The sequence below is a fragment of the Thalassophryne amazonica genome, chromosome 14 (genome assembly GCF_902500255.1).
Source record: "Thalassophryne amazonica chromosome 14, fThaAma1.1, whole genome shotgun sequence".
NCBI classification, from domain to species: domain Eukaryota; kingdom Metazoa; phylum Chordata; class Actinopteri; order Batrachoidiformes; family Batrachoididae; genus Thalassophryne; species Thalassophryne amazonica.
This window is the reverse complement of record NC_047116.1, coordinates 3,393,176-3,413,679: the sequence shown is the minus strand read 5'-3', so window position 1 is coordinate 3,413,679 and position 20,504 is coordinate 3,393,176. Positions and strand designations below refer to the sequence as shown.

The 20,504-nt window shown below is 44.0% G+C and overlaps 1 protein-coding gene across 1 annotated transcript; it reads right to left on the bottom strand.

Moving 5' to 3' along the window:
• Positions 1 to 2,778: 2,778 nt before the first annotated feature.
• LOC117525399 (thrombospondin-type laminin G domain and EAR repeat-containing protein-like) lies at positions 2,779 to 18,893 on the bottom strand. The gene is made up of 14 exons (XM_034187257.1): positions 18,773 to 18,893; positions 18,499 to 18,660; positions 18,182 to 18,411; positions 17,854 to 17,944; positions 17,628 to 17,781; positions 15,870 to 16,001; positions 15,314 to 15,431; positions 15,101 to 15,215; positions 9,790 to 9,970; positions 8,988 to 9,046; positions 8,714 to 8,890; positions 4,376 to 4,554; positions 4,190 to 4,291; positions 2,779 to 4,106 (listed from the first exon to the last, which is right to left on the bottom strand). Exons 2-14 carry the CDS (start codon positions 18,652 to 18,654, stop codon positions 3,953 to 3,955), a joined length of 1,848 nt encoding a protein of 615 aa, XP_034043148.1. The 5' UTR covers positions 18,655 to 18,660; positions 18,773 to 18,893; the 3' UTR covers positions 2,779 to 3,952.
• Positions 18,894 to 20,504: the final 1,611 nt, after the last annotated feature.

Genomic DNA, 20,504 nt, shown 5'->3' with positions numbered 1-20,504 from the left:
TGTACAGCGTCGGCACAAACCATTTAGAAAATGGGGGGTGACTGAGTGTACGGTGTGCAGTAGAGTGCCTTTATTGAGAGAGTAGCGAACATGGCGCCATTTTGGTTCCAACTACGCTGAACTACTGAATGAACCTTTAATGTTTTCAACATTTTTTTAAAGCATTTAACCACATCCAGGTACAGGCACTATCAGAATAACTATAAAAATAGTTAAGATATCAAATTTACATAAATGTACCATTTATGATGATTTATTTAATTAATTTAAAGCCTGATTTATGCAGCTGCTTCTCTGTAACTCTGTGTCATACAATGACGTGTGTGACAGTTTTAAAGTTCTTCTTCTCTGGATTGGGTTTTATTCTGGGTTAATTTGACCCTCAACAAGCTTTTCTTTCTACAGTCATCACCTCCAAATCAAAGGTAAGATGAACATTTTCCTCTTTTACAGACTTCATGCTGTAAATGTGCAGACTTTTCTGATCCATTTTTAATCAGCATGTGCACTGTAAAAACTATTAAGATATGATGGCAGATGAAGGATTGAAAGCAGAAAAGTGCCAAATCACAGCCGTTTGTGTCTAATTTAACAGGTGCACATCAGGCTTCAGGTCCCAGTCTGAACGTGGTTTGAAAAAATAAATGGTCCGACTTTTAATCACAGAAATGACTCCGGTCCCATTTTCCACAAATCGGCGAGTGTCAGAGCTGAACTTTAATTTGTAGCTCTGTTACTGTGCACGTCCAGACTGCTTCTGGTTTTTAATGGAAATACATTGCGATCCGATGTAAGCGATATGTATGTAACGGATGAGTAACAGGAGGCAGAGCCGGTCCAAGGCATACGCCAACTACACGCCACCAGGGGGCCCCAAGAGCACCGAGACGTTGTGATAAAAAAAAGTAAATATATACATGAAATTAAAATAATATTGAATAATTTAAACGAAATTGTATTACACCCGAAAAAAATTAATTCATTTTGCCAAAATACCAATACTAGATTAATTGATGCCTCCTGTTGGCTGCTGCCACTGTTCGGCAAATTTAGATCCACCGTTTGTGTCAGGAGGTCGATGAATAATCGTGAGGAATGAAGTGAGTGTAAATCAAAGAAGAAATTATCCCTCTGGAGCGGAGAAAAGAAAAAAGAAGTTGGAAGACGAGAAAAAACAAGACAAAGGTAGGTTTGCATGTCCAATATTACAATGTTTGTTGTCATTATTTGCGAAATGCTCCGTTCGTTTAGTGTAAAGTGCTTTAGGTGTCTTAAAGTCAGAGGTGATTGCTTTAAGACTGCAGGGGAAGCTCAGCTTCTCCTAAAAAATAAGTGATCAAATATATACTGTTGTGTGTACATGTGATTGACTAAATTTGCGCTACAACGCGCTCAACTTTTATTCAGAATCAGCTTCTTATCACTGGGAACGACGCGGCTTTCCTCTCACTCAAACCCGCAGCTTCACAGCGCTTTAAACAGTGTGACAGACTTCAATAGTGACACAAAGCATGCAGCGAAACGAGACGAGTCATTGGATAAATGCTGGGCTTTGTCCCGCCCATCGGACGCTCAACGTGTCTGGGGGTCTATGGGGCAGTGGGCGGGCCTCGGCTGGCCCGGAGGCTCAGCTTCTGCATGATGATTGGATGATCTGTCTGAGGCTGAATCCTTTTGATTTGATTGACAGCGAAATAAGCGAATCAGCGGTCTTTTGGTGTAAACATCCGTGGGAGCATTTTTTAATTTTCATTCTGAGTTGAACCGGAGACTTTGTTAAAAACGACTAGCGGCAAATCCATCTTCTATTTGTGGTGTTTTTTTTGTAGCTGCTTGTGTTTGCAGACTGACTTCTATGTTCCTACCGAGCAGCGGGTGCTGCTGAGCTCCTCCACCGTCACAAAGCGCTCACAGGCGGACAAACTTCACACGAGCCTCGCGCCAGTCCCAGCTAGCGAGCTAGCTAGGTAGGTAGCAAGCTGCACATAATGACACACAATTTGAATGTTGTGGACCAGATTTTAGCGCGCACGCGCACACACACAGCACATTTTACAAAGTTTTACTGCAAAGCAGCCTTAGGAACAATTAGGCCCCATAAAAAAAGTTTATCATCCTTGACATCAGAAAAAGTGATGAGGGATTTTTTTTAATACAGTAAAAAATTTGAAGTTGAGAAATTTCCCTTGTAATGTGAATTAACATAAGTTTATAGCACTCAGTTCATGTCAAACTCGAGGATTCACAGTCTGGTTCTTTTCTCATGAACCTTGTGGCCATCAGCAAGACAAGTTTTCACAATAAATCAATATAGGAAAGACAAATATAAAGTAAGAATTACAAAGCAAAAAGAAGACAGAAAATGCATGGACTACCTAGAAAGCAAATTAAAATAAGCAAGAAAGGAATATTTCCCCACAGATCTTTCTTGCTATTTTGTTGGAGCAGCAAGACGAGCTGCACACATAAGCAACAAGTAGCTCATATTGTCAGGACACCCTTGCGACCACAATATACTCGCCACCGAGTGCTGACACCCCCATTTTTCTGAATGGTTTGTGCTGACACCGCACACTCAACCCGTGCCTTAAAGTCTCACCCGTTTTGACAGATTCAAAGCTGAAAACTTCGGACACACCTACTCCCATAACCCCCCCCCCACCAGTCTACCTCCATTCATTAAAGTTGTCTGCTGTGTGATAGCTTTCATTGGTTTTGCTTTAGTATTATTTTAATAAAAAACATGCATATGAAATATGCATACAGATATGAGCATAACACAGTGTAAAACATTTATTTCCAGCATGGTCCAATTTTTTTGCATATCAGTTTATAATTAGTTTATCATTTTATGCAAAAACATTTTATCATTTCAAATTAAGTGAAATAACACACAAATATAACTCGTATAAAAGAGAAAGACCTCACGCAATCATGTCATTTTTTGATGAGCAAAGGCTGTCTTGTGATAATTGGCTGAAACAGCCAATGATGCTGAGGTACACAACTGACGATGTGTCCCATTGGTAAAGGTATGTACAGCCGTCCATCCTGAAGGAAGCAGGTTTCTGAAGCGGTGAAAAAAGAGGGATATAGAACAGCGAGTCCTTTCAGTCGATCTTATCTCATACTGACCACAATACACCACAAGCTATATATGTATAAAATTTTTGTTACAGTCCTAAACATCAAACCAGCATTTTGAAGCACTTAACAGATTTCTAACCCAATAATTCCCCATTCTAGCTTATTATTTACAAATGTAACAGGTCAAAAACATTAATATGTCAAACATGAAATAATTCTTCCTCATTGGAGAAATCAAACACACTGAGTCAGAACAGAATCTTAGGTATCTGTGGATTAAAACTTATCTGCTTTTAAGCTGTTTTGTGAAGTTTTTACCATCACGTTTTCCGTTGCCTTGATGCTGACGACCATCACTCGGCCAAACTGACCAGGATTCACTCTGTTCCAGTCTTTCCAAAATTTGACTCATCAGAATTCCAAACCAGATATCTGAAGTTGTTGTTTTTGATGAGTCAGAAGTGAATGACAGACACCTGCCAATCATTTTTGGCAGGTGTCTGTCATCCATGATGTCAGTACTGTTATATGAAATATAATTGTGTCTTGTCAAACCTATGTTTGAGATGTGGGGATGGACTGGTTGTGTGGTTTCCATCGATCACCCAAGGCGGGTCCATGGTGTTGTGGATGCAGTGAAGCTCATCACCATGGCATGATCCCACATTTGGCTTGACTTAACAAAACCTGGGATTGGAACTGTGGAGCGCGTCCCCCCTCCAGTGGTTATCCACTCCTCTCCAAACAGAAATCATGGAGAATCGTGAGACGTTCTGCCAACACTCAGCCTATCAGAACGTCTTCAGTTTGAATCAGGAACATTAACTGAACCAGTTTCCTCCTGAGCAGATGAGTAAGATGAGTATCAGTGTGTTTTGAGTTTGAACACTTTGCTGAGCCTTGAGGTGGCGCTAGAGTAGACAAGGAAAGAACCTTCATCAGTGCTGAAGTGTTCCCAATCTCTGCAACCAAACGTAGGCAGAATGTGGACGGGAACAAAGCCCTCATAGCCCTGCCACCTGAAGAGACATCGAGAGATTCACCACAGTAAAAGCCGTCAATACCATGTTACCTACAGGGGGCGGCGTTGCTCTCAACTAACCTGTAGACCACGCTGTTGAGTGAGTAGGAGCTGCCATCATGAGAATTGGCCACCACCAAGAACTTCTGTTCTCCGATTGTAAAGAACTCCCAGTCGAGGGCACTAAACACGAATAAACAAAGACCATAGGTGGATATAGAAGCCAGCGGTCTGTGCACAAGGACGTGGCAGGTGCGAGGGCATCACCTGTGCGTGAGGATGTCCTGGAAGCGGATGAAGGTCTGCGTGAAGGTGTTCAGCTCATACACAGTGGAGTTGATGCTGTAGAGTCTTGGGCCGTGACCTGAAACCTTCTGGCTGTTGGCCACAGCCAAGAAGAACCTGCCGTCGATCTGGAACATCTCCCAGTCCGTCGCTCCAACCGTCTAAAGGGGCCAGACCAACCAGATCACACGATTATCAAAGTCCAAACCGAATCACAAATGTCATCCAATCAGAAAATAAAGTTCTTGGTTGGAAAAATATATTCATTTTGCTACATTTAAAAAGTAACAAGACAATTTAAAAATAGTTTTTGATACTTAAAAAAACTGCTACAAGGTAACAAACATGAAAATGTGAATACATCTAATTTATTAATATTTAAAACTTACATTTAATGGAGTTTGGAAAAGAGTAAAAAGGAATTAATGTACTTAAAATGATATTTGTTTTACAGGGTTTAACTTTTTTACATTTGATAGATTTCGTATTTGTTTTACAACTTCAAAAAATGCAAAAATGAAAAAAAAAAGCACATAAAATTATTTGGCCATCTACTTTATTCCCAGTGTATTATTATTCACACAAGACCCAAATAAAAGGAAAAAAAAAGGAAACATAAAAATACATTACATCTTTTTAAAAACATAACATAACATAACTGACATTCTAATACTTTGACTTTGTTTAATGAAATTGGTTTTATATCATGTCCAATGTTTGCATTTTCTCAGTGCCATCAGATTTTATTCCATCGTGTAAATGACAAAACGTTTGTTTGGCTTCTACAGTGTTTAGAATATATCCTTTAATAAACTCAAACAAAACATTTATTGAAAGCTTTCTGGTCAAACTGACTTTTTTGTTTCAGACAAATGTTACATAATTGATGATGATAGTTTAATTAGATTTAAGGTTCATTCCATTATTGAATCTAATTTTAATATTTGTTTTTTTTTCTGTTTATTTAATTTATTATTTATTGATCGTAATTTTGATTATTTGCCAGCTAAAGCACATGAAGGTTTCAACAATAATAAAAATGTACACTAATGATGACACTAAAAACAAACAGCAAAATGGCAGTTAAACATATAATATAATAATAATCTTAAAACTAAATGTGATCAGAAGTATTTTTGAATTTTTATTGAGACTGATGATGATTGTTGTTGATGTAGTGAGCATTGCAGCCTGCAGGGGGCCCCATAAGGATTTTAAATGATTGGGTTGTCTGTTGAGATCTGAAACCTTCAGAGCATTTTTGACGTTTTGGTGAAATTCTTCAGATGATGAAGACTTTGAAGAGTGTGGAAATTCCCCCTCACAGGTTCAGTCATTCATTAGACTCAATCAGCTTCCTGACATTTAATTAGAAGGAGACATTTAGTTTGTAATCAGAGCTTCATGAATTAACGGGACACATTTCATCAGGAGGAAAGTAATTTTTATTTTCATGAAGTTGCCGATTTTCTAAAAAAAAAAAAAAAAACAACTCACACTTTTACCCCCGATGATGTCAACTTTAGGAAAATCATGTTAAAGAGATCTTTGACTTTTGTCAGATTTTGACTTTTGATTTGTCAGGTCCTCCTCGTCCTTTGGTCCTGTTTGGGCGTCACTGTCAGGTCCTCCTCGTCCTTTGGTCCTGTTTGGGCGTCACTGTCAGGTCCTCCTCGTCCTTTGGTCCTGTTTGGGCGTCACTGTCAGGTCCTCCTCGTCCTTTGGTCCTGTTTGGGCGTCACTGTCAGGTCCTCCTCGTCCTTTGGTCCTGTTTGGGCGTCACTCTCAGGTCCTCCTCGTCCTTTGGTCCTGTTTGGGCGTCACTGTCAGGTCCTCCTCGTCCTTTGGTCCTGTTTGGGCGTCACTCTCAGGTCCTCCTCGTCCTTTGGTCCTGTTTGGGCGTCACTCTCAGGTCCTCCTCGTCCTTTGGTCCTGTTTGGGCGTCACTCTCAGGTCCTCCTCGTCCTTTGGTCCTGTTTGGGCGTCACTCTCAGGTCCTCCTCGTCCTTTGGTCCTGTTTGGGCGTCACTCTCAGGTCCTCCTCGTCCTTTGGTCCTGTTTGGGCGTCACTCTCAGGTCCTCCTCGACCTGTAGTCCTGTTTGGGCGTCACTCTCAGGTCCTCCTCGACCTGTAGTCCTGTTTGGGCGTCACTCTCAGGTCCTCCCCGACCTGTAGTCCTGTTTGGGCGTCACTCTCAGGTCCTCCTCGACCTGTAGTCCTGTTTGGGCGTCACTCTCAGGTCCTCCTCGACCTGTAGTCCTGTTTGGGCGTCACTCTCAGGTCCTCCTCGACCTGTAGTCCTGTTTGGGCGTCACTCTCAGGTCCTCCTCGACCTGTAGTCCTGTTTGGGCGTCACTCTCAGGTCCTCCTAACATGATTTGTCGTGGGATCAAATGTACTCCTGCAGAGTCTATTTAACTTTACAAACCTCTTCACTTTGACGTCCACTAAGGAAATAAGTACATCACATTTCTGTGACATATTTTAAAGTGCTAAAGCAATTTGGTTTCTCTGCAAATTATTTTATTCATTTTTTATTTTATTTTTATTGTATTTTTTATCTTGATAATTATGTTTGAGAAATTATTCATAGTGAAATAAATCAACTCAACAAAAGATTCACTGAATTCTTGTGTTATATTCTGGCTCGCCATGCTAGCTAAGGAGCTGAGATTGTATATATTCGCCACAGAGATACAAAGAAGAACTAGAGCGGTGACTCATCACATGACCATGTGCCACCCTGAAGCTCCCTGCTCAGTGTCCCGCTCTTGTTGGAGCGACATCTCTGCTATTTTGGCATTGTGGGATAGCTCACCAGACCAGTTTCGCCTGACCCAGCACTGAATTTGCCGACATGAGATGTTGCTGGATGAGTGTGAGTATTGACTTACGATCATTTAGGTGTAAAAACACACGACATACACAAGTTCTTGTGCCAAATATACTCATGTTTTTGTTACCCGTGAAAACACACTGTCATTGCAGGTCTGGGAAATACTTTTTGTGCAGGAATTAATCAAGCACGTCTGCCGCGGGCGCGTACTAACACAGAATATACAAGAACTGTATATTTGTTTGGCCAAAATGAGAGTGTCCACTTTTAGGTTGTCATAAGCTAGTGGGCGCGTGTGAGAGTATGACCCTGAAGGCAGTGCCACCATCACCGACTGGGGCAAATGTCAGCGAGTCGGCACAATGAGCGCTGAAACAGACCACTTTAATGTTTTATTTTTCTGGTTCTCAAACTCTAATTAAAAGGTCTTATGGTATCGGAAAATCTCAGACACGCTTGTATTAGATTAACTATTTAACGGAATCTAATGAATAAAAACAGTTGACTGGTTGCAGTTTTATTTTGAAAATGATGAATAGACTGTGTTCATACACTTCCTGTTTTGGGAATAAAGGTGTAATCAACCGCTAACCAGTCACAGCTCGTCTGATGTTTCTTAATCTGCAAGTTTTTTATTCAGTCGTCGCGTCTGTAAACCATCATGACTTTAGGGAGTGAGTCACGTCTGTCTGAAGTGTTTCCCAGGAGTCCCTGCAGCGGTGACTCAGTGCAGCGGTTGTTCAGTGTTTGGATGATGTCATGGGCTGATTGTCAGGTGTTAAGGTCATAATCCACCTGTAGACACGCCCACTCTGACACACTGCCTGTCTGGAATGTGAAGAAGAAGCTGTTTTCAACAACATGATGTCATCAGCATGTGACAAAAACAGGAAAAGCAAACACTGTGGTGGCAGGAGAAACCATGTGAACTGGTCACGAGTCAAAACGCCACAAAGACAGTGAACGTCCTGCTTCAAGGTGTTTGACGACTCATCTAAAAGTCCACGTTTTGGGAAGTTCCTATAGCTCAGTTCTCCACCTGCATCAGAAAACGTGGAGCCACGGCGGTTTCTAAAAGCTTCTTTACCTACGAGATGTTTGTGACTTTCAGTCTCCACGTGGACTAAAAGGTGTCGCTCCTCCTCCACGATCAGGAATCTGATTCTGTTCCTTTATCACTGATGGAACCTTTGGTCACTATGCCTGTGTGTAAAAACATTATTCCTCCCCATCATTTGGTCATTTGACCACTTTACGAGAACTGGTCTGAATCTGGCAACCAGGGGGCGTGGCAAAAATGATGACGTTATACAAACTTGTGTATGGATCAGAGTGGACTACATCTGGAGGCAGATTCAGATTCAGAGGATGTTGAAGTACAACAGCCCTCCTGCTGAACCCGTCACTGAAGCCCAACCTGATGCCATAACCTCTAAAGAGGTCCTGATCTGGATTATGAAGCACCGAACACTCGCACACGGACCGGAATGCTTTGGAACATCTGGAAGCTCCCGTCCAGCCAGATGTAGATGGTGGAGCTGATGGCCGTGGTCTGGCCGTCAAACGTGTTCGCAACAGCCAGGAAGTGATACGGTCCTACGGTGAAGAACTCCCAGTCGTAAGCTCCAGACGTGGCCAGAGTCTGGTTCACTTCAAAATGCTGGAAGGACACCAGAAGACAATGAGGACAGAAGGCCAGACCAACAGGACTGTCCAGCTGTAGAGACATGGTTCAGGTTTATCTTAGACAACAGTACCTTAGTGTTGGGGTTCCACCTGTAGATCACACTGTGGATGTTGTGGCTGGAGTCTCTGGCTAAAGGGCACAAAGGACAAAGTTGAAATATTTCAGTCTCTAAAACATAAAGTGCAGAAACGGAACAGACAGGGAAAGAAAGGGACTAAACCTCAGACGCTTCTGGAGCCACTGGAGGTGTTTTTTTTATTTTATTTCATGTATGTTGTGGAGGTGGAGTCGGCTCTAGTCTCGGTACTGATGGAGTTTTTTCTTTTATCTGTCTAACCACAAGACACCTGTCAAATGACTTCCTGTCCTCTTTCAGCTTCAGTCTCTTTTTCAGTCCAGTTCAGCGTTTTATCTTCACAGGATCCAAAGAACCACATGACTGAGAGCCGGAGCAGCAGCTGGAAGCCTGTTTGATCTGCACCGACACTCAGACGTCCCTCTGTTGCTCGTGTCAGAGACAAAAATACTTCACGTTTCAGTTCTTTACTGAGATTACAACAAAAAAACATTTAAAAAAAATCATGTCAAAGTGAAAATATAAAGAACATAAATCACGACAGCCACAAAAAATATTTTCTTATAGGAATCAATAATAAAGAATCTCAATGTGTCTGAAGCACGACGTCCTTATGAGAGAGCACGAAGGAGACGAGTGAGGGAAGCCACCAAGAGACTCATGTTGCAGCGGCTGGGATTGGACAGTCCGGTCTGCTGCTAAAACCGTCACAACATCACGCTTAAGTGGAACATGGACGTGTGACAAAAAGAAAACACGCAAGCTCAAAGCATGCGGGCAGTCCTACTCACTGTACCTCGTCTATGATTGGCTACGACCAGGAAGCTGTCACTGTGGATCTGGAAGGCCTCCCAGTCCACGGCGGCGTGAGTCTCCAGAGTCTGGTGACGGACAAACCGCCGCCGCTGTGTGCTCCACCGATAGATGACTGACAGTTCTGACTCTGCCTCCTGAGAATTGGCAACAACCAGAAAGATCTGCGAGAGAAAATAATTTTACAAAAATATAAAAATTTAATTACTTTAGTTTTATACATAAAAAATAGACCCAGAACAATTTGAGACAATCTAAGAGTAACGTGTTCATTCAGGAGACAATCACGTTAGCTAGCAGTGCTAACAATCACATTAGCTAGCTGGGCTAGCAGTCACATGAGGAGTACAAAATTTGCAGAATTCTGCTGCTTGGAAAAAAAAAGGTCCTCATCTGCTAAATGACGTGCACAGGTGCTGAAAACAAGAGCGAGACTTTGTGGTTTTTCTTCTGTGTGTGTGTGTACACACTGAACTCAAAGGGATAAAAAAAAAAAAAAAAAAAAACCTTTCAGGGTTTCAGAAAAACACAAAGGTCATGTTAGAAGTCTACAGCAGGTCAAACACACCTGGACCGCTCCCGTGTTCTGAGAGTTGACCTGATCACTGTTCAGCGTGATCAGGTACAACATTAGTTGCCCTATTGAGATATCCCATAGTCAAAACAGCATAGAGAATTTACATGACGTCAACTGCAAATGAACATTATACGACCAAAATGTAAATTTTGTGCCTTTTATTACTTTAATAAGGGACTGCTGCATGAGACCCTGAAAACTTACTAAAACAAATATTACAAATAATCCGTGACTGCTATGTTTAATCTGCGTGGAACTTCTGAATGTCTGAAACTGAATTTCAGACATCTTATATACGAGGTCTATTAGACAATAAACCGACCCTTTTATTTTTTTTTAACTATATGGATTGAATGACGTGCGATTCCACCAATCATGCTTGAACTCTCGTGCGCATGCGTGAGTTTTTTCACGCATGTCGGCGACGTCATTTCCCTGTGGGCAGGCCTTGAGTGAGATGTGTCCCCCTCCCTCATCGGCTGAATTCCTTTGTTTCACACGCTGCTCGAGACGGTGCGCGTTGCTTTATCAAAATTTTTTCTGGACCGTAAGGAATAGTGGTGTGGATACTATTCAGAAATTCAGCTGGTTCTTCGGTGAAAGTTTAACGGCTGATGAGAGATTATGGGGTGTTTCTGTCAGTGTAAGGACTTCCCACGGAGCGGGACGTCGCGCAGCGCTTCCAGGCGCCGTCGTCGGCCTGTTTCGACCTGAAAACATCCTAATTTAAGGCTTAATTCACCCAGGACGTCGTGAGAGAACAGAGAAGATTCAGAACAGGCCGGCATGAGGACTTTATGCGGACATTCCACTGTTTAAGGACATTTGTAATGAAAGACGTGCGCGCAAATTCGCTGAGTCGTTTCCGTGACGACCCGGCGAATCTGTGTGCGCCGCGACAGGAAAAACACCTCCGTGTTGAAAACCATTTGTAAAATTCAGGCGGCTTTTGATGGCTTTCAACAAGTGAGTAACTGAGAAATTGTAACAGCTTGGGTATGTTCCAACTTGCCCGTTAAGGTTTCCAACGGAGGTGTTTTTCCTGTCGCGACCCCCCGCGGTCGGGTCCGGCCGACATGCGACTCTGCCCGCACGTTCTTTCATTACAAAATGTCCGTTAACAATGGAATGTCCGAATAAACTCCTCATGCCGACTTCTTCTGAAAGTTCTCTGTTCTCTGACGACTTACTGGGTCAACAGAGCCTGAAATGTGGAAGTTTTCAACTTGAAACGGCGAGACGCTGCCGCCTCGAAGCGCAGATCGCCGTCAGGCGCCGTGGGCCGTCCTTACGGCGACACTACCAGACCAGAATCTCTCATCAGCCGTTAAAATTTTTACCGAAAACCAGCTGAATTTATCGAATGGTGTCCACTCAGTTGTGCCTTACAGTTTTGAAAAAATTTTGATCAAACAAAGCGGCAGTCTCTGAGCCATTCCTAAACAATGAAAAAAACGACGAGAGGGTGGCGACTCCTCACTCAAAGACTGCCCACAGGCGAATGACGTAACCGACAGGCGTGAAAAAACTCTTGCATGCCCACGAGGGTTCAAGCATGTCTGATGTAATCACACGTGATTCAATCCATATGGTTTTTGAAAAAAATAAGGTCGGATACTTTTCTAATAGACCTGTACAGTGAGGAAAATAAGTATTTGAACACTCTGCGATTTTACAAGTTCTCCCACTTAGAAATCATGGAGGGGTCTGAAATTTTCATCTTTGGTGCATGTCCACTGTGAGAGACAATCTAAAAAAAAAATCCGGAAATCACAATGTATGATTTTTTTTTTAATAATTTATTTGTATGTTACTGCTGCAAATAAGTACCGTATTTGAACACTTGTGAAAATTAATGTTAATATTTGGTACAGTAGCCTTTGTTTGCAATTACAGAGGTCAGACGTTTCCTGTAGTTTTTCAGCAGGGATTTTGGTCCATTCCTCCATACAGATCTTCTCTAGATCTTTCAGGTTTGGAGTTTCAGCTCCCTCCAAAGATTTTCTATTGAGTTCAGGTCTGTAGACTGGCCAGGCCACTCAGGACCTTGAAATGCTTCTTATGGAGCTCCTCCTTAGTTGCCCTGGCTGTGTGTTTGGGGTCACTGTCATGCTGGAAGACCCAGCCATGACCCATCTTCAATGCTCTTACTGAGGGAAAGAGGTTGTTTGCCAAAATCTCACAATACATGACCCCATCCATCCTCCCTTCAATACAGTGCAGTCGTCCTGTCCCCTTTGCAGAAGAGCACCCCCAGAGTATGATGTTTCCACCCCCATGCTTCACAGTTGGGATGGTTTTCTTGGGGTTGTTCTCATCCTCTAAACATGGTAAGTGGAGTTGATTCCAAAAAGCTCTATTTTGGTCTCATCTGACCACATGACCTTCTCCCATGCCTCCTCTGGATCATCCAGATGGTCACTGGTGAACTTCAAACGGGCCTGGACATGTGCTGACTTGAGCAGGGGGACCTTGCTGCCCTGCAGGATTTTAAACCATGACAGCATCATGTGTTACTAATGTAATCTTTGTGACTGTGGTCCCAGCTCTCTTCAGGACATTGACCAGGTCCTCCTCTGTAGTTCTGAGCTTTCTCAGAATCATCCTTACCCCATAAAGTGAGATCTTGCATGGAATCCCAGACCGAGGGAGATTGACAGTCATTTTGTGTTTCTTCCACTTTCTAATAAATAATCATAACAGTTGTTGTCTTCTACCAAGCTGCTTGCCTGTTGTCCTGTAGTCCACCCCAGCCTTGTGCAGGTCTACAGTTTTGTCCCTGGTGTCCTTAGACAGCTCTTTGGTCTTGGCTATGGTGGACAAGTTGGAGTGTGATTGATTGAGTGTGTGAGAGTGTGTTTTTTGCATTTGCGCAATATCTCTAAAATTAGAAAGGTCTTGTCTCAGAGTGATGCTGAAAAACTAATTCATGCATTTATTTCCTCTAGGCTGGACTATTGCAATTCATTATTATCAGGTTGTCCTGAAAGTTCCCTGAAACGCCTTCAGTTAATTCAAAATGCCGCAGCTAGAGTACTGACAGGGACTAGAAGGAGAGAGCATATCTCACCCATATTGGCCTCTCTTCATTGGCTTCCTGTTAATTCTAGAATAGAATTTAAAATTCTTCTTCTTACTTATAAGGTTTTGAATAATCAGGTCCCATCTTATCTTAGGGACCTCATAGTACCATATCACCCCAATAGAGCGCTTCGCTCTCAGACTGCAGGCTTACTTGTAGTTCCTAGGGTTTGTAAGAGTAGAATGGGAGGCAGAGCCTTCAGCTTTCAGGCTCCTCTCCTGTGGAACCAGCTCCCAATTCAGATCAGGGAGACAGACACCCTCTCTACTTTTAAGATTAGGCTTAAAACTTTCCTTTTTGCTAAAGCTTATAGTTAGGGCTGGATCAGGTGACCCTGAACCATCCCTTAGTTATGCTGCTATAGACTTAGACTGCTGGGGGGTTCCCATGATGCACTGAGTGTTTCTTTCTCTTTTTGCTCTGTATGCACCACTCTGCATTTAATCATTAGTGATCGATCTCTGCTCTCTTCCACAGCATGTCTTTTTCCTGGTTCTCTCCCTCAGCCCCAACCAGTCCCAGCAGAAGACTGCCCCTCCCTGAGCCTGGTTCTGCTGGAGGTTTCTTCCTGTTAAAAGGGAGTTTTTCCTTCCCACTGTCGCCAAGTGCTTGCTCACAGGGGGTCGTTTTGACCGTTGGGGTTTTTACGTAATTATTGTATGGTTTTGCCTTACAATATAAAGCACCTTGGGGCGACTGTTTGTTGTGATTTGGCGCTATATAAATGAAATTGATTTGATTTGAACAGGTGTCTTTTATACAGGTAACAACTTCAAACAGGTGCAATTAATACAGGTAAAGAGTGCAGAATAAGAGGGCTTCTTAAAGAAAAATTAACAAGTCTGTGAGAGACAGAATTCTTGCTGGTTGGTAGGTGATCAAATACTTATTCGCAGCAGTAACATACAAATAAATTCTTTAAAAAATCATACATTGTGATTTCCGGATTTTTTCTTTTAGATTATGTCTCTCACAGTGGACATGCAGGTAAGATGAAAATTTCAGACCCCTCCATGATTTCTAAGTGGGAGAACTTGCAAAACCACAGGGTGTTCAAATACTTATTTTCCTCACTGTATATTACTCTGGAACAAAGAGGACAAACTGTGCTGTAAAGGACAACAATCAGGACGTTAAAGAACAAACTTCACTTTCCCCCAGAACGACACGAACAGGAAGTGATCGCGGCTCACAGCGAATCCCACTGAAAATAACGGAAACACAACCTGAGCTTCTCTCATGTTTACATAAAACAAACGCAATAACGTCTGTAAGTCCAGAGAATATATTCACCAGAGTTTTAGACACAATATACAAAGAGTTTTATGTTGTGATGTTCATGCTGTTGTTCGTGTGCAGCGGTTAAAGTGCAGCCCGATCAGAGCGTCTCAGGGTTACTGAGATGTCACAGAACAGTGAACTCTCAGAGATCTTGTGGGATTTGAAACCTCAATAGGGTGAATGTGATTGTAAATTCAGACTGAATGCTCTGAACCCGTCAGGACTTAACACCTGTTCTTGTGGTGAAGTCCTGAAGACCAAGTGGGTCCAAAGACCTTGTGTGCCATAAACGTTTCTTTAAACTGATGAGTTGATTTTAAAAGAACCCCTGCTTTTCCCAGCAGCAGGACTCACCGTGTTCCTGATAGTAAACTTCTTCCAGGCTCGAGCCTCCTGAGTGCTGATGTTCTGGTAGATCTGGAAGGACCCATTCCTCCATTTGTAGATACCTGAGCCGGGCCGGCAGTCCCTGTAAAAGGTTGCACACAGGCCAGATATGAATCCTGACAGTCCAAACTAAGCTAAATGATGTGGACTCCGTAAGTGGTTCTTGGGGATTTTTAGGACCTGTTGGCTACGGCCATGAAGAGACCTTCAGACGGGATGGAGAAGACGTCCATGTCAAAGGTTTCAGAGCTGGTGTACAGATCCTGGTAGTCCTCTACATAATCCAGTCGCTCTTTATCTGCAGAGCGGAAAAGATAAATTGGTCGTGTGTATATTTACCAAGACTAAAAGTGTAAGCATCACTTAGCGCCCCCTACAGGCTGCAGTGTCCATGGCTGTCACAATTTGAACGAGTCGGCTCTCCTCGGTCTGTGATCGCTTCTCAGGGGGCAAGAAAACTCAGCACAATATGGCCCCTGCTGTCTGTGTGCAAGGACAGGTAGCCTGAAGAACTGAAACCTGGTCCACACATGGACCATCCAGAGCTCCACCTGCTCAGGTCGAGGGATCGGGATCAGGATCACTCTTCATGTGTGCCCCATTATTGTCCAGAAGTAACTGGACAGTCTTCTGCTGAGCCACTTCCTGTCGAGGTGTGTGTGAGTCCCTCGTGACTTTAGTGTGAAGTTGGCAGAGAAAAGGTGATGAGGCAGGTCGAAAGGACTTTGAGACTCACTGTGCAGCAGCGGCGTCCACACGTCTCCATCACAGATGAACAGTTCTTTCCTGCGAGCGCTGAACCACAGCTGGCCGTGTTGTGGTTTGGAACACGGCGGCTGGTGTCCCAGCGTCACTCTGGTCTCTGCCTCTGAGCAAGATGACAGACAGAGTTATGGTAAATGGACCACATTTATATAGAGCTTTTCTATCTATATCAAAAAGCACTTTACAATTATGCCTCACATTCACACACACACACCGGTGCTGTGTGAATGTGTGTCGTGAACAGGGTGCTGTTCACGACACACTGGGAGCAATTTGGGGATTAAAGACCTTGCCCAAGGGCCCTTAGTGATTTTCTGGCCAGACGAGGGTTTGAACAGAGGATCCTCTGGTCTCAAGCCCACTGCGTAACCACTAGACCATCACCTCCTCAAGCTAAGACTCAGGAACTGAATGTGTTGGAAATTCAACGTCTGACTGAGCAGTTAACAGGAACTCCACCACAACTACTGTATAACCCATCATCATCATCACAGCCGGATTATACTGATGTTTGAACACAAACATAAATATGTCAACATGAAGACATGACGATGATGGAGACTGTTTCCCCAACAGGTACAAAATCTTCAGCAACAGCGACACAACACTATTTCTGGCCTCAGCACCAGCACATGGAGAAGGTTAAAGACACGCCCACACGTCACCGGGCCAAGGACACGCCCACACACCACCTGGTTTTAGTAGATAGATGCTTACTTTGGGGAGGTGGGGAAGGCCACTTGTTTGTCTGGGTGGTTGCCATCCAGGACCCAGTGTGATGGATGTGGCACACATTGTCCCAGTGCAGGCTCACAGACCTGAGTACACCTGATTTGGGTCAAAGGGGGGCCAGCACACGGGGACTACAGGAACCCCCAGATAAAGATGTTTTTGGAGTGTTTATCTACTTTGTGGTGGAGCGTGTTGGCAGAAATTCAGCATCCATCACAAAACACGCAAAACCTATACCATCCGCAGTGACCACAAGGGGGCACCCTGTCCATCACCCGGTTCAGAAAAATGCTGGCAGACATCTGAGTGCTGCTCTAGTTTACAGACTTATTTGGGGTGGAGTTGTTGTGGTGTAGTTATTATTCCGTTTTAGTCCATCTGGTAATCACGGACACGAAGACACACAGCATCAGCTGAAGGTTGAGGGCAAAGACAGAAGACGCTTCTGAAGACAACAACCACTGATTTACTCAATGACAGGATGGACACACGCTGCAGTGACATCATCAGCTGGATCCAAACTGAACCAAAAACTGTCTGTCCATTAGGTCCATGATGATTTCTGAACAAAACTGTCTTTGATGTTTATTTGACGGATCACAAATATCATTTAATTAATTAAAAAACAAAAAATCAGGTTAAAGTTCTTCACACCTCTTTGTGTCCTGTTAGAAACACGTGACTGTCTGTAAAAAACACACGGATGAATTCTTACAGACGTGTTAGAATCGTTAGAGTGTCAGCACACCTGTGTGGTGTTGTGACCTGTCCATCACCTGAGAATGCAGCGTGACATCACACTGTTGTCATGGACACACACATCAAAAAGCCAGTCAAACCGCAACCGTCAGTCAACTGACGAATAAAACGCCCACACAAACACGGTAAAAGGTGAAACCGACGGCTGCACTCAGACGCCCAGGACTTCAGGTTTGGTCAGCGGAACTGCTCCTGGACGCTTAAAAGTCAAAAACTGAATTTAACTGCATCTCCTCACCGTACTGGTAATGTGGCATTTGTTGGTTGGGTTGGAAGGGGATGGACTTCAGGAACTGTGGTACCATCAGTTCTGCCAGGCTGGGTTCTGAGCTTGGACACACTCTGAGTGTGGCATCTGAACCCGGTAAGAGAACCAGCTGACGTAGTAAACCCTGAGGACAGACAGTGGAGGGTGAACCAGGAGACTTTTAGAAAATGCAGTTCAAAAACGCTCTCACACTCACAGAGTAACGTCCCTTCCACTTCCTCCTGCTACCAATGAAGAACCTTGTGCCTCTGGTACTCAGACTATTGGGAAAGGACTGGACCCATTTACTGGAAAAACAGGAAGCCAGTTAATCCACCAGTCCAACTCTGTCAGATCTTATCCATGGTTAGGTCAAACACAGTGTCCCTGTGTCTGGTACAAAGACAGGCTTAGAACATGTTTTTAAGTTTTGCACAAAGACTAAAAGCTGCATAAAGTCACTAAGTGTACCTGAACTAACCCAGAACGAACAAGACAAATTACACCAAACTGAACTGAACTGAACCAGCCTAAAGAGAACTTACAGCTCCAGAGGGAGTCCACAGTCCACAGTCAGCGTGGCATATGGTCCGGTGATGGCGAGCACCATTGTGTGCCAGTTGTTGTCGTCCAGGCCAACCTCCTGGAAGCTGAGTCGGTTCTGGACCCCAGGAACTGGGGATGTGACCAAGAAGTGGAGATGGTTCTCCGAAACCATTAACCCAACCAAAGGTCTCTCACTTTCCTCCTCCATCACTGAAAGGATGTACTCAGTCTGCCGGGAACAAGACGGGACAGGAGCAACACCTTAGACTGGGTTCTATTTCTCAGACGTCTTTATTCTGTCCCTTTGGTTACCCACCGTCTGTCTCAGTTTTGGACTTTTGATGGTGACAACCAGTGAGAACTCAGCTGGGAAATAGTCACAGTTGGTGAAGATTTGGGAAGCAGGGAAGCTTAATACTGTTGTCATGGTACCAGCTAACTGGAGACCCCTGGAACCTCGGGACTGAACCATCAGCACCTGATTCAGATTCAGCACAGAAAAATATGACTTCTTATAACCAGCAAGCAAGCAAACCATCACATCTTTCTGTAGCTTGTAGCTTGATTTGCTACCACTTCCTGGTTCCTACCTGTGTGGGCGGGGCTTTTGTTGGGTGTGGCAGGGCTCTGGCCAGCAGATCAAGAGGCACCAGGTCTGAAACAATCAAGTCAGAAACGCTTTATGCTCTTTACAACATTTACGCCCAATAGTGAAGGAAGGTGGGCGTGTCCAAGTGCAGTTTGCCATATAAGAAGATGACATAATTTCATAAAAGTTGCATATTGGTTCTAAACATGAAAATACAAAAGCAGCATTTTGAGATTCATGCCCTCTCTGACCTGTTTTCAAAAAGTAGCATTTTCAGGCTCTAAAAACAACGTTCTATGTGGACGAAACGAGATATGATATAAAAAAAAACTTTTGTGGATACACCTGAACTCATCTCCGTGTGGACAGGCAGCGTGGGCGGGAATCAAACCCTGAACGTTTGGGTAGCAGTTTACCTCGAAACAGCACTTCATAATAAGACTGCCGACATCAAACCAATCGAAAGGCTTTTCTGGAATGTCTGAGACAAACTAACATCTCGCCCATTGGTTGTGAACAAAATCATTGTTTAGCTGAAACATTTGTGTTCATGTGCCGTTGTTATGGTCACAGCACACGGTCGACCTGCTGAGTCCAGTCTGCTTGAGGTTTCTTCATGGAATCCAAAGACACTGAGGGAGTTTTTCTCCCCGCTGTCTCCCGTGTGCTCGCTCCTGGTCGGGGAAAGGTCTTGACCTGATTCACGTCTGGTGCTTTGAGGTGTCTTATGATTTTTGCGCTGCATAAATAAACTGAATTGATGTAAAGTTGCAGAGGAGAAACCACTGGATGTCTGTGGTCGGGGTTACAGCCAAGAAAAAGGTCTAGGGTCAGAGACTTAATGTGCTTTGGGTTCTGAGCCAAAATGTTTCCAGGATTTGAGACACCACAGACGAGGACCAAACAAAAAGCCGAGCAGATCCAATGAGGTGATGGACGTGACGGCAGCAGGTGGAACATGATTGGAGCTGGAATTCCCCTGGAAGCTCGGCAGAGGCTCAGTCTGTGTTTAACACCGTGGCGGGATGAATGGAGGGAGGAGACGACGCGTCCAGAAAGGATCTCACATTTCAAAGACACAAAACCAAACAAAACACAAAGCAGCACACAGTCTGAAAGACGAGAAAGGAAGAAGAGACCCAGGTCAGACTGACCGCCAATCAGACAGACAGACACACACAGAGAGAGAGAGAGACAGGTCAGACTGACCGCCAATCAGACAGACAGACACACACAGAGAGAGAGAGAGACAGGGTCAGACTGACCGCCAATCAGACAGACAGACACACACAGAGAGAGAGAGAGACAGGTCAGACTGACCGCCAATCAGACAGACAGACACACACAGAGAGAGAGAGAGACAGGTCAGACTGACCGCCAATCAGACAGACAGACACACACACAGAGAGAGAGAGAGACAGGTCAGACTGACCGCCAATCAGACAGACAGACACACACACAGAGAGAGAGAGAGACAGGTCAGACTGACCGCCAATCAGCACCATGACGAGAACACACGAGCAGAGAGAGAGAGAGACAGTCAGAACTGAACCGGCCAATCAGACAGACAGGACACACAGAGAGAGTAGAGGAGAGATGACACAGGGTCAGACTGACCGGCCAATCAGAACAGACAGACACACACAGAGAAAGAGAGAAAGAGAGAGAAAGAGAGACAGGTCAGACTGACCGGCCAATCAGAACAGGACAAGACACACACGAGAGAGAGAGAG